This window comes from Micromonas commoda, chromosome 5 (assembly GCF_000090985.2).
Source record: "Micromonas commoda chromosome 5, complete sequence".
In the NCBI taxonomy this organism is placed as follows: domain Eukaryota; kingdom Viridiplantae; phylum Chlorophyta; class Mamiellophyceae; order Mamiellales; family Mamiellaceae; genus Micromonas; species Micromonas commoda.
The window spans coordinates 973,115-985,490 of record NC_013042.1 but is presented as its reverse complement, the minus strand read 5'-3'; the positions used below and the strand labels follow the sequence as shown (position 1 = coordinate 985,490).

Sequence of the window (12,376 nt, the reverse complement as noted above, 5' to 3'; positions counted from 1 at the left end):
CGAAATAGACGTTTCTGATAATGAAACTGGAACTAGAAATGACACGTAATAAACACAACTTTGCCGCCGCCGCCGTCACGGCTGGGGGCGCGCCTGGACAACCCACAGCTGACCGTCCGGCGTGAGGCACCCCTCGATATCCTGCGCGAGGAGTTGTCCGCCGTCCACGCTACCGAGGGTGCTCTCCACGAACCCGCCCGCGTGAACCAGCCTCGCCGCGAGCTGACCCCTCGCGCCGTCATCCGTGGACAGCCAGTGCCCCGCGCAGTTCACCGCCACGCTCTTGAGCGTCCCGTCGCCGTCCAGGTCGGGCACCAGCGCGGTGCCGAACGACGAGTACGTGTGCACCTGCGACTCTCCCGGGTTCGATCGGTTCATGGACATGCGCCACGGCGTGCCTCGCACCGACCCCGACGCCAAAGTTTCGCCGTGACCCAACGCGAGCTCGGCGTACGCGGTGTTTGGGTCGTTGGTCATCGGGTGCCTGGTCATCAGGATGAAGGACACGTCGGGGACCAGCATCTGCTGCACGAGAACCGCCATGTGCGCGCCGCGCTGGCCCACTCCCGCGGCCGCGCGCGAAGCCACCGCGCGGGGGGTGTACAGCGACGCCCACACCTCCGCCACCGCCGAGCCGAGCACTTCGGGGTTTCCGGGAGCCACGTTGGATATGGAGTCGTAGAGACCCGCGGCGGATAAGCCGGCGAGATCCTCCGCGTTACCGGTGGATCGAACCATCACCTTCGCCCCGTGGTCGTGTGCGAAGGGATCCGCGAGCGCCGCGAGTTGCTCGTGCGATGGCCGGAGCTGCCTGACCAGGTCCCGCAGCTCGCCGCACACCGACGCAACCTCCTCCGGTCGCGTCTGCACCGACTCGAGCGCGTCAACCAGAAAGTTGAGTCGCTCGGCGTGACCCAACGCGTGCGCCGCCTGCTCCATCGAACCGAAGGGCAGGACGGCGCCGGTGGGGGCCGCAAACCCGGAGTTTGGATCGGTGGCCAACGCCGAGAGGACGGAGCACGCCATCGCCTTGGAACCCGCCACGGCGACACCCGCGTGCCACGGCATCTGGCCGAGCTCGTGCAGCGGGGTGACCCAACCCGCGCGGCTGGTATCGGCGACGAGCGCGGCAGCCTGCCTCTGCGGGGTGGGGGTTGACGTACCACCGCCGCCGCCCTGAGTACCCGGTGAGTACCCGCCCTCGGCCGCGTCCAGGGAGATGTTGGAGGGCTGGGCGACGAACCTAACGCCGGGCGCCGACGTCAGCGAACTCGCGTGGTTGACGAGATTTGGATCCTCGATTGCGACGAGGGGCACGCCAGCTTGGCGCGCCCGCAACGCGAGGTGCGAGAGGTGGGGCAGCGCGTGGCACAGCAGGATACCCGCCACGCCCGGTCCGCACGTGGACACCTCCTCGTCGCCATCCGCCGACTGCACGAGGAGCACCGCGGGGGCGTCGGCGGTGAGCGCCCGGATGGTCGGGTCCGAGGGATCCAACCGGGGAACCGACACGAGTTTCGCGCCGACAACCTCGCCGGCGACGAGGCAATCCCAGCCAGCCTCGCCCGTGGCGGTCCTAGCCGCGCGGAGCAGGTGCGACGCGAGCTTCGCAGACTGGAACACGACGGAGGCGCGAATCTGACCCTCGGTGAAGACCTCCACGGTGTGTCCGTCGATGCCCAGCGACCGCCCCAGCGCCGCGGCTCTGCCGTCAAAGAGGTCGGAGAGCAGGTTGCAGTAATCCTCCGCGGACCTTCGCGCGCGCTCCGCCACCGCGCGCACGCGCAGCGCCCCCTGCTCTCCGCCCGGCAGGTTATTAGCGAGCTCGCCGGCTTCGTGCGCGATGTGACCAAACTCCTCGCCCGCTCCGCCCCCCGACGAGAGCGCCGTCGCGTCCGAGGCGGCGGCGAGCATCCTGAGCGCGGACGAAATCTCCGCGCCGGTGAGCTCGTTCCTCGGGGGATCGGACTCGGCGCCCAGGGCGTTGATGCCGCGGGAGAGTAGGACGAAGGCGTAGTCCTCCAGGCCAATCTCGGCGAGCCTCCACTGCTGGCGCTGGTCCGGCGGTTCACCCGCGAGTTGCCCGTGGTTGATCTCGTGGTCCACCTGCCTTCGCAGGTCGCAGAGCGCGTGGAGGCACTCCTCAATGGCCGCGAGGAGCTGTGGGTCGGATTGGTTGGAACCCGGGATGGCGTCCACCGTGGCCTTAGCTCGGACGAACCTGTTGACTCCCTCGGTGACCGAGCCCGGGGGGTTACCCTCCCTGCACTGCTTCTCCAGGCGGTCGGTGACGGACGACGCGTTGAAGAAATCCTTGAGCTCGCGGTGGAAGATGCGGAACTCCTCTATGAACTCCTCGGGGTAGTCCGTGCCCGGCGCCGTGAGCTTCGCGAGCATCTTCTCCGTCGCCACCAGATCCTCGGGCCCCGCGCACCTGTGCAGCTTGTTCTGAATGGTGTGCTTAATCTCCGCGCGAACCTCGCGGCACTTCCCGTGCTTGTCTCCCTTACCGTGAGCAATGTCGCGGATGCGGGTCAGGGGCACCGACTGCGTGAACTCCGCGGTGAACGCGGGGAGTCTGGGGTGCAGACGGCGGATCAGGGCGCGGCACTCCTCCGCGAAGCGGCCACCCGCGTTGGACGCGTTGCGCTCAATCGCCTCGATGGATTCGTACATCTTCTGCGAGGCGTTGGCGTGGTGGTTGGGTCGGTAGTGGCTGCCGTCCTCGACGCACGCGATGGCGCCCACGCCGACCCAGAAGAGGTAGACGGACGAGTACGCCAGCGCGTCCATGTCCGCGTGGTTTGCGTCCATGCAGAGAACGCCCTCGAGCGCCTGGAGCTTCTGCCTCCACGAGGGCGAGTCCCTGTCGCCCTCGACGATGCGGCGCGCGGCGTCGGGCAGGCCGTCGGTGTTCCACTGGTTCTTGCGCTCGTGGTTGGAACCCTTGTGCTGCTGCAGGTTGACGTCCTGCCCGGCCCAGTTGCTGAGCAACGCCATGTGGTCGCCCGACTGCTCCGCGGGCATGGGAGCCGGCTTGGGCTTGGGGGGCGGCGGCGGCTCGTGGTGGTGGTGATGCTGCTCCTGGTGGTGGTGATGCTGCTCCTGGTGATGATGCTGCTGCTCCTGGTGGTGACGTTGTTGCTCCTGGTGGTGATGTTGTTGTTGTTGCTGCTGCTGCTGGGGCGGCGGGGCGCCTCCTCCCGCGCCAGCCACCGCCTGGAGCGCCGGCGAGACATCGATGAAAACGTCGCCGCCGTCCCTGTCCCTCAGCCACTCCTTGCAGTCCTCCGTCCGGATCAGCATCGTCATGCAGGACGTGCCGGTGTCGTGCGGCGCGAACTCCACGATTGTTTCCCCGTTGGGTAGCGGCGACTCGCACGACTGAGCGTCGGGGGCGCGGGAATTCGCGGGCACGTTGACGAGTTTATCGTAGGGGCTGTTCCAGGACCCGCCGCGTCGGTCGGTGACGCCCCAGTGCAGCAGCAGGGGCTGACCGGCCGCGACACCACCCGCGCTGCACTTGATGGACACCGACGGCGGCCAGGTGGCCATCAACTTGACGTCGCAGGTGCCGTTGCTGGAGCCGTTCTCGGTGGAGAGGTTGATGGTGTAGGTGGCCACCACGGAGCCATCCGCGCCGCCCGAACCCCCGCCGGTCATCGTCGGCTCGTGGTACACCGGCTCAATTGGCTCGGGTTCGAACTGGTGCGAAGAGCCGTACGACGCCGCGGTGTCCGCGGTGGGCCACGAACCCACCGGGGGCGGCGACGCGTGGCCGTTCGATTTGATGTGTCCGTGCGGGGGTTCAACCGGCGCGTGACCGTTGGACGGCTGGAAGGTGGGCGCCTGGAACCCGTTTCCTCCTCCTCCTCCGCCTCCGCCGCTCGAGGCGTGCGCGGCCGTCGCCGTCGCCAGCTGCGGCTGCGGCGGGGCAAAGTTTCGGAACGGGTTACCCGGGTCGTTTGTGTATCGCTCGTACGCGGACATCCCGGCAAAGACGTTGTGCTTGTCCGCCATCATCCTCTCAAAGGCGCTTCCTCCTCCCGTCGCGGGCGCGGCGGCGTGCTCGCGGGCTTGAGCGGCGGCGTTGGCCGCGGCGTTGGCGAGCTGCGCGTCTCGCTCGCGCTGAAGGTTCGCGACCCTCGCCGCCTCGGCGGCTTCCGCCTCGGCCATGGCTCGGATCTTGTCCGTCTGCGCTCGCGCGGCGTTCTCGGCGGCAGCCTGCGCCCTGGCCGCGGTGGCCATGGACAGGCGCTCGTCCAGGAAGAACGCGTTGCTGTCGTGGTCGTAATAGCACTGCTTGTCCGCGTCGAAGACGACGAACGCGAGGCCGTGGCCCGGGCGACGGGGCAGCGGGATCTCGATGGTGTCGCTGTACGCCCCAAACGGTGAGCGCACCGCGGAGCCGACCGCCCACGACTGGACGCAGTAGGACCCGGGGGGCATGACAGCCTCCGGTGGACACTCCCACGGGGTGTTACTCAACGTGCCGGGATGCTGCTGGCTCTCCTCGCCCAGCCCCCAGTGCAGGAACAGATCGCCGGGCATGTGCGCCGTGATGACTGCGACGAGGTCGTCAACGTTCGCGGCCGCAGCCTGGACGCCCACGGCGATGTACGCGCCGGGCGCGACGTGCTCGAGCTCCACCCTGAACGCCTCCTCGGTGAACTTGAGGTCCGGGGAGATCTCGGGGTTTCCGAACGTGCGGTCGAACGCACGCGGCGCGGAACCCCGCGCCGATCGTCGAGGCTTCAAAAGTCGACCCTCGCGAGGTTTTCCCGTCGAGGCGTCGAGGCGCGGGCCGGCCGCGGCGGGCGCCGGGCGCGCGCGGATTACCGCGCGAGCCACCGGCACCGCGCCGATAGCGGACCCTTGGACCACTGCCGAAGCCATCGCGACGGTTAGTGGCACCTGTCGTGCGGCTCGGTCTGGGGGGACGGCGCCGGGGGCTAGGTTTGCCTCGTACCGTCGGGTTTGAACCGCCGAGCGAGATCTTTTCACAGTCAGGCAGTTTCACAGTCAGCAAAAAACGAGCTCTCTCGACCAATCAGGAGGCCGGAGAACAGTTTGCTTCGGCAAGCGAAAAGCTCGAAAAAGCGAACGCGATGTGGATAGCTATCGAAGATCGTCGTCATCGAGGGGATTGGCCAACGCCGGCGCGCGCGGGGGCCATAACGACACACGCGTTCGAACGCCGAGACCGCCTTTCGCGACTCGTCACCGTTCGTGCAAACCTGAAGGCGCGAGCACTACTCACCCTTCGACCCCCTAAACCCACCTCGCGGCACCCGATCGGCACGCGCGATGCTCGCCGCTCCCCTCTCTGCTGCCACGTCGGCTTCCGTCTCCAACGCGTGCGCTGGCAATGACGTCGCCCGCGCCCCGCGCGCGGTGGCGGCGCCCGCCCGCCGCAAGGTGGTCGTCTCCGCTTTCGCCAACGGATCCGAGACCATCTCCGATCGCGTCGCCCTCGGCAGGTCCAAGCTCGCGGCGGCGCTCGTCGCGATCCCGCTGATCATCGGCGCCCCCGGGATCGCCAACGCGGACGACGAGTTCACCGCCGCCCCCGTCGAGGAGGCTGCCGCGCCCGTCGAGGAGGCTGCCGCGCCCGTCGAGGAGGCAGCCGCGCCCGTCGAGGAGGCAGCCCCCTACGTCGCGTCCGTCCCCCAGGGCACCGACGACGCCATGTCCGCGTACGAGGCCGCCACCCGCACCGGCGGCAACTCGTCAACCGCCAAGCGCGTCGTCGAGCAGTCCAAGCCCAAGAAGAGCGGGGGCGGGGGCGGCATCCTCGGCGGCGTCGGCGTGCTCGCCCTCGGCGCCGCGGGGTTCGCCGCGTTCAAGGCTGGCGCCAACGCCGGCGGCGACGACGAGGACGACGAGGAGTTCTACGAGGAGCCCGAGGCCGAGGCCAAGCCCGCGGGTAACCCCTTCGCGTCATTCACCGAGAAGAAAACCGCCGCCGCCGTCGAGGAGGAGGAGGAGGAGGAGGAGGAATACTACGAGGAGGAGGTCGAGGCGAAGCCCAAGGTTGACTTCGCCGCCGCAGCAGCCGCAGCCGCAGCCGCAGCCGCGGCCAAGCGCGAGGAGCTCGCCGCCGCCGCCGCCGAGCGTAAGGAAGCCGCCGAAGCCGCTCGCGCGACGGCGGCGACCAAGATCATCCGCCGCGACCGTTCCAACGAGGACGCTCCGGCGCCCGTGCAGGCCGCCACCGTGCGTATGCCCGCGCGTGCACCCGCCGAGGAGGGTTCCCTCCTCCCCCGCGGCTTTCCCACCGTCGCCGACCTCGCCGAGTGCGAATCCGCCGAGGAGAAGGCGGAGCTCTGCGACAAGGCGGACCTCCTCGTGGAGAGGCTCGAGGCCAAGGCTGACTCCGCCGAGGCGTTCGTCGACGGGCCCATCTGCGCGTTCTTCGGGTTCCTCAAGCCCAACGCCATCCGCAACGCCGAGAAGGCCCGCGCGGCGGCCGAGGAGGCGGCGGCGGCGGCGGCGGCGCTTCGCCGAGCCGCCGCGGGCGGCCCCGGCGGCGGCGTCATCGCGGGCGCCGTCGCCGCCCTCGTCGCCGCGGGCGCCGCGGCCGTCGTCCTCGGCGGCGGCGGCGGCGGCGGTGAGCCCCTCGTCAAGAAGTCCGAGCCCCGCGCCTCCAGGACCCCGACCGAGCGCGTCGTGAAGCAGCCCAAGGAGCGCGTCGCCAAGGCTTCGACTGGGCAGGCGTTTACCCTCTTCTCCGCGCCGGAGCCCAAGGCGGAGACGGGACTTTACGGCCTCGAGGCGTCCAACATGGCGGAGAAGGTGACCAAGGGTGAGGTCGACGCCCTCTCCGCGTACGAGGCGCTCCAGCGCAAGTGAGCGTCGCATCGTGAGGGGATGGAGAGGAACGGGCCGACTAATACCCCCGGCTCTGGAATACGACGCTTTGGTACCTTATGATATTACACGACGCCGCTAAGAGTTTATCTCACGTCCGCCAAGCCCCGGCGGATGCGACTATCGTGTCCGCGAGTCCGTCCCGCATCAAAAACTCCCGCCTGTCCACCGCCCCGCTCCCGTCCGGGTCGAAAACGCACCACACCGCGTCCACGATCTGTCGTATGTTCCGGAGCGAGGGCATGTCCGCGCCGAGCCCGAAGGTTTTGACGAGGGCGCGGACAACCTCCTCTTTCTCCAGCTCACCGCTGCCGTCCTCGTCCCAGTACTCGAACCACTCGTTGGGGGCGCGCGCTATGGACGGCGGTGGAGGCCGCTCGCGATGTTCCCTCTTTGGGAAGTGTTTCGTGACGTACTCGATGAGTCCACCGCGACTGACGAGTTCGTTCTTCTCCACGTAGCCGTCGCCGTTTACGTCCCACCTCCGCCAAAGTTTCGGCAATTGTCGTTCGATGGCGTGCCAGTCGCATCGTATCTGCGCCCTCAGCGCCTCGAGAACCTCCGAGGGGCTCAGCCGCCCGTCACCATCCACGTCCACCGCGGCGAACCATCCGTCGGGGTCCTCCCCCGGCGACGGCACGGGGAGAACCCCGTTGAACGGCGCGCGGCAGATGGGGCACTTCGCGTGATGGACGCGAAGTTCGTTGGCGCACGCCAGGTGAAAGAAGTGCGCGCACGACCGCGTCCGCTCCTTACGCATCCCGCGCCCGTGCTCCTGGGTCAGCACGGCCGTGCGCTGCGCACACAGCGGGTCGAAGCACACCGCGCACTCGCCGTACGTCTCGGCGACGTGCGAGTCCCGCGCCGACCTCGGCGTCGACGCTCCCGAACCCGAGTTTTGGTCGACCAGATGCTGACTCTGGAGCGGGCCGCGAGGGGTGGAGACGAACGCGGTGGTATCCGCGCGTCTCACCACCGGCGGCATGGTCCTGGAGTTGGACGTCGTCCCGAACCCGACGTTGAAACCGAAACCCATCCGCTGCGACTGCTCCTCCGGCCTAGGCTCGGGGTCTGCAGCCCCGGGAGACCCCGCCTGGAACCGTCGCCTCGTCATCGCGCGGCGCACTGTGTGCCGTTTTCGGACTTGATGCGCTGGCCCGGCCAATCATTCGCGCGACGCGAAAACATCTGCGCGCTGCGCGCTGCGCGCTGCGACGACAAACATCGACACGTTTCGGCGCCTCTCATTTGTGTTCGCAACCGCGTTATCCGCTGTGAGAAGAGCGATGCTGCGCTCCCAACTCGCGCCGAGTTCCGCGTCAACCTCGCGACCCGCGGTCAGTAGGTCGCGAGGTCCTCACCCGTCCCGCGCTCTGTCGGTCAGGGCGGGAGACAAGTCCGTCAAGGGAGACAAGGTCTACGTAGGGAAGGGGAAATGGAACAAGGACGACTTTCGCAAGTACCCGGGACGGGACGGCCTGCTGACGGGAGGGTGGGCCGGCGGCGAGGTTGGGATGTGGCGGTTCCGCGAGGAGGAACAAAGAGGCGGCGGCAAATTCGGCCCCTGGGGCGACGCCGAGTCCATCGCAACGGGAGACGACGAGGCAGAATCCGTCGATGCCACGTCGCCATCCCCGGGCCGATCCGCCGCACCCCCCTTAGCGGCGACGGAGGCGACCAAGTACAGGCTCGTCAAGGTTCTCGCCGCGCTCGACCGCGGCGTCGCCGCGAACGACGACGACCGGACGTACGTCGGCGATCTCGTCGACCAACTCGAGGCGGCGGCCAAGTCGACGGGCGGCGTGCCCGAGGATGCCGACCTCGAGAAGGCGCTGGACGGCGAGTGGCGGCTCGCGTACTCGTCCACCTTCGCGGGCGAACAACCGGGTTCGCAGGGGTTCACGGGCGCGCCGGGGCAGGGCGCGCCGGGCGTGACCCTCGGCGCGGTGTACCAGCGCCTGAACGCGGAGGCGAAGACGTGCGACAACGTCGTGTGCCTGCGGTCGCCCATCCCGGGCGTCTCCGGCGTCGCCGCGCTGGGACACTCGTACGAGGTGGACGGGCGATCGATGACGATATCGTTCACGGGGGTGACGGTGGAGTCCAGCCCGTTCGGTGTTGGGGCGTTCAAGTTGCCGTCGCCTCTGGACGCGCTGCCGAGGGAGGCGAGGGAGGCGCTCACGAACGCCGGCGCGCGTTCGGGAAGCTTCGAGACGACGTTCGTGGATGACGACGTGAGGGTGTCGAGGGGAGACAGGGGCGAGTGTCGAGTGTTCGTGAGGTAGATGTGTGCGTGATCTCTGTGCGCGTGATTGATTCTACTCGTCTAACACTACGTCGACTGACGCTCGGTGGACTGCTGCGTGCCGAACCCGAGGTTCCAGTACCCCTTCGGCGCGGGCGGCGGCGCCCACCGAGCGCGGTGCCTGGACCAGTCGTCGGTGGTGCCCGGTGGGCAGTGCTGGCACGCGCCGTCGTTCGGCCTGGACGCGCCCGTGAGACCGGCGGCGGCGTAGAACTTGTCGCACTCCTCGCACGTGAACGCCGGGAGCTTCTCGCGCTCGGACCTCTTGCGCACGACCTCGACGAACTTGACCACCCTCTCCTCCTTCTCCCCCCGCGCCGGGAACTTCCCCTCGCCCCCCGCCGCGTTCTCGTCGCCGCCGATGGTAACGGCGCCGGGTCTTCGATCCGTCGGCGGCACGCCGAGCTTGAATATTCGTCTATCCTCAGCCGCGTACGCGTCACCGCCCCGCGCGTCCCCGCCCCGCACCTGCGTCGCGCCCCACAGCTGTGAGTCGCCGCTGTTCGCCCGTCGAAGCGACGCCTCGGCGGCGAGCGCGGCGACCCGCCCGCCAGCTGTGCCACCGCCAGCTGTGCCGCCGCCCTTGCGTCGCCATCTCGCGCCCGGGTCCGGCACCGCGGGCGCCGGCATCTGCGCCAGCGTGGGGTCGACGTCCGGCGGTGAGGGGTCCGCATTTGACTCGGGCGCCGCGGGATCCGCTTGGCGCGGGGGCGACGTCGCCGGCGCCTCCGCGGCGAGATTCCTCGTTTCCTCCATCCTGACCCGCTTGGCGTGGGGGCGAAAAGCGGAGGCGTGATGGTGCGGCGGCGTGGCCTCGACGAACCCAGCCGCGCCCGCGCGCGCCTTCAGACGCGCCAGCGCCTGCTCCGAGTGTTCGAGCTTCTTGCGATACTTCCTGCTGCTCTCCTTCCACATCTCGAGCTCCGCGCGGAGGGGCTCCTTCCCGGACTGCACCGAATCTCGCAGCTCGTCCAGCTCAGCGCGCGCCTTCCTCGCCTCCGCCACCGCCATGGCCTCCTTCTTCTCGGCATTAGTCAGTTCTGCGCGGAGCGTCGCGATGAGCTCCCGCGCCTCCTTCGCCTCGCACTCGAGCTGCACGAAGCGAGCCTCCGTCTCCTTCTTCATCCACTCGACGTCGACCTCGACCTTCCGTCGCAGCTGGTTGAGATGCTCGGTGGTGCTCGCCGCGATTCTGTTGCGCGCATCGTCGATGTGCGTGGTGAGCGTAACGACAGATGCGCGATAGAAGTCATCTGACATACCCGGCGGGTCAAGCTCGCTCGGGGCCATGATCGCGGCGGGGTGCCCGCAACTGAGGGGGGTGCCGTGATTCAAAATCGTCAAAAACAGCGGAGCGCGCGAGCTTTTTTAGCTGGCTGTTCTGCGTGGCGTCGTACGCCTTTGCTATCTAACTTTACGTCCTCTCCATTGCCGTGGAGTGAAAATGCACCGCGGATGCGTTGTGCCCTGACCGCGTCGCCGTCTGCACGCACATGCCCTTCGCCAACACCCTGTTCATCGCCTCCGACGGGGTGTCCACCGCGAACAGCCTCACGGTGGCGCCAAACTTTTCTCTCCACCAGAGGAAAAACGCAGTTCCGATGCCCCGCCTGCGCCAGCCGCGCAGGATGAAGATGTGCGCCAGCCTCGGCGGAAGCCCGAGGCTCCTCTCCATATCCCACGGCGGCGCGACGTTCTCGAACGTCAGCGTGTACCCGATCGCTTCACCTTCCGCGTCGTCGAGCACGTGCGCCCGGCCTCGGACCCCGCCCGTGGGACCGCCTCGAGGCAGTTTCCCCACCCTCGGGTCCTCGGCGGCAAACGCCGTCGACAGCGTCTGGAGCGCGGCGTCGTCGAACGAGGTCACCTCGCGCACCGAAAAGCCCGGGGGTAAGCTTCTCTTTCGTTCGGCCGCCGCGGCGTCGATCGCGGCGCCCTTTCGGAGCAGGGACAGGATGCCTTCGCCCGGGCTCACGGCACGAATCGCCGGGCTGTCCACCGAGGCAGTTTCCTGGTCAACAACGCGTTCCGAGACGCGCCGCCTCTTCAGCCCTCGAGACGCGCACGGTCGGGGCGAGGCACCCAAGGCGGGCTCCGAGCACAGAATGTCGGCGGTCACGAGGCTCCTCGAGGGAGTATCGCATCTGGTCCGAGCGGAGCGCGCGGGTCTGCGCACACGACTGTTGACTCTCGGCGAGGCCAGATCGTCGACAGCTGTACCCGACGTCGGAATCTCGTTTTCGTCGCGCTCCCTTGACGGCGCCGGGGACGGATTGGGCGTCTTCCTGGCCGAGACGAACGGCGAAGGTTGTCGAATTGTCCACCACTTCGTGTTCGTTGCGTCGTTCATCGAAGACGGTCGCTCGCTGGGAGGAGCGGTGCGTGGCGAGGGTGGTAACGCCCGCGAACTGAACACCGGCAGCTTGACCTCCTCCGGATCCTCCTCCTCAAGCTCGACCGCGTCGACCCTGGCCCACGTGCAGTCGTCTACCTGTTTGAGAATCGGAGTCGTGAGAGTCGGCCGAGCGACGCCGGACTTCCGCCGGCGCATTCCCCGAAGCGTGCCAGGGGTCTTCGGCTTGCCGCTCATTGCGTCCCTCAATCTGGCAAGTCAGAGCATTTTCCGAGTCGAAACAAGCAAGCTCCGCCCGAAACTCATTCTTATCCAGAGCGAGCAGCCCACTCTGGGTCGACCACTCTAGCTCGAGCACCGGTTGTTCTCGCTGGTAAAGATGTCTTCCGCGATCGTCACGGGTGCGATCGCCGTTCCAGTCCTCGTCAGGGGCGCAGCGAGGCCTCGCGTTGCCAAGGGCGTCGCAGTGATCGCGCGATCGGGGTCCAGGGTTCTGGCTGCGAGGGTGCCGCCCGCTTCCGCGCGCGTGGAGATGAGCCGCGCGGCGTGGACGGTCGCGAGGGGTTCCGCGATCGACTCCGAGGTACGAGTGGAGTATGATGAGGTCGAGGTCGCATCCAAGGCGCCGCTCGCGGCCTCGGTGACCGCGCTCTCCGCGCTGTTCCTCTCCGCGCTGCCCGCGATGGCCGAGCTGGACGCGGACGGCGTGCCGGAGACGAGCATCGTGACCACCATCTTCTTCACCATCGCCGTGCTGCTGCTCGGCGTGATCACCGTCGGTATCCTCTACCTCTCCGCGCGCGAAGCGCTGGATCGCAAGGAGGAGCGCGACGCGCGGGAGGAGGAGG

At 68.4% G+C, this 12,376-nt stretch overlaps 7 protein-coding genes across 7 annotated transcripts; 2 read left to right on the top strand and 5 right to left on the bottom strand.

The window, feature by feature from the left end:
• Positions 1-75: 75 nt before the first annotated feature.
• Positions 76-1,914, bottom strand: PWD1 (alpha phosphoglucan water dikinase; the record flags this gene model as incomplete). The annotated part of the gene is made up of 1 exon (XM_002502170.1): positions 76-1,914. One exon carries the CDS (start codon positions 1,912-1,914, stop codon positions 76-78), a length of 1,839 nt encoding a protein of 612 aa, XP_002502216.1.
• A 4,256-nt stretch (positions 1,915-6,170) lies between these two features.
• MICPUN_108304 (predicted protein) lies at positions 6,171-6,929 on the top strand. The gene has a single exon (XM_002502539.1). The coding sequence runs from the start codon at positions 6,223-6,225 to the stop codon at positions 6,850-6,852; it is 630 nt and encodes a 209-aa protein (XP_002502585.1). The 5' UTR covers positions 6,171-6,222; the 3' UTR covers positions 6,853-6,929.
• Positions 6,930-6,961: 32 nt separating this feature from the next.
• On the bottom strand, positions 6,962-7,984 carry MICPUN_58735 (predicted protein; the record flags this gene model as incomplete). The annotated part of the gene is made up of 1 exon (XM_002502169.1): positions 6,962-7,984. The coding sequence occupies one exon, from the start codon at positions 7,982-7,984 to the stop codon at positions 6,962-6,964; it is 1,023 nt and encodes a 340-aa protein (XP_002502215.1).
• A 565-nt stretch (positions 7,985-8,549) lies between these two features.
• MICPUN_71597 (predicted protein) lies at positions 8,550-9,150 on the top strand (the record flags this gene model as incomplete). Its single annotated transcript, XM_002502538.1, has 1 exon — positions 8,550-9,150. A coding segment is annotated over one exon (601 nt), but the record flags the coding sequence as incomplete, so codon positions are not given.
• Positions 9,151-9,202: 52 nt separating this feature from the next.
• On the bottom strand, positions 9,203-10,465 carry MICPUN_100625 (predicted protein; the record flags this gene model as incomplete). Its single annotated transcript, XM_002502168.1, has 1 exon — positions 9,203-10,465. One exon carries the CDS (start codon positions 10,463-10,465, stop codon positions 9,203-9,205), a length of 1,263 nt encoding a protein of 420 aa, XP_002502214.1.
• Positions 10,466-10,589: 124 nt separating this feature from the next.
• On the bottom strand, positions 10,590-11,765 carry MICPUN_100624 (predicted protein; the record flags this gene model as incomplete). The annotated part of the gene is made up of 1 exon (XM_002502167.1): positions 10,590-11,765. One exon carries the CDS (start codon positions 11,763-11,765, stop codon positions 10,590-10,592), a length of 1,176 nt encoding a protein of 391 aa, XP_002502213.1.
• Positions 11,766-11,873: 108 nt separating this feature from the next.
• On the bottom strand, positions 11,874-12,275 carry MICPUN_58732 (predicted protein; the record flags this gene model as incomplete). Its single annotated transcript, XM_002502166.1, has 1 exon — positions 11,874-12,275. One exon carries the CDS (start codon positions 12,273-12,275, stop codon positions 11,874-11,876), a length of 402 nt encoding a protein of 133 aa, XP_002502212.1.
• Positions 12,276-12,376: the final 101 nt, after the last annotated feature.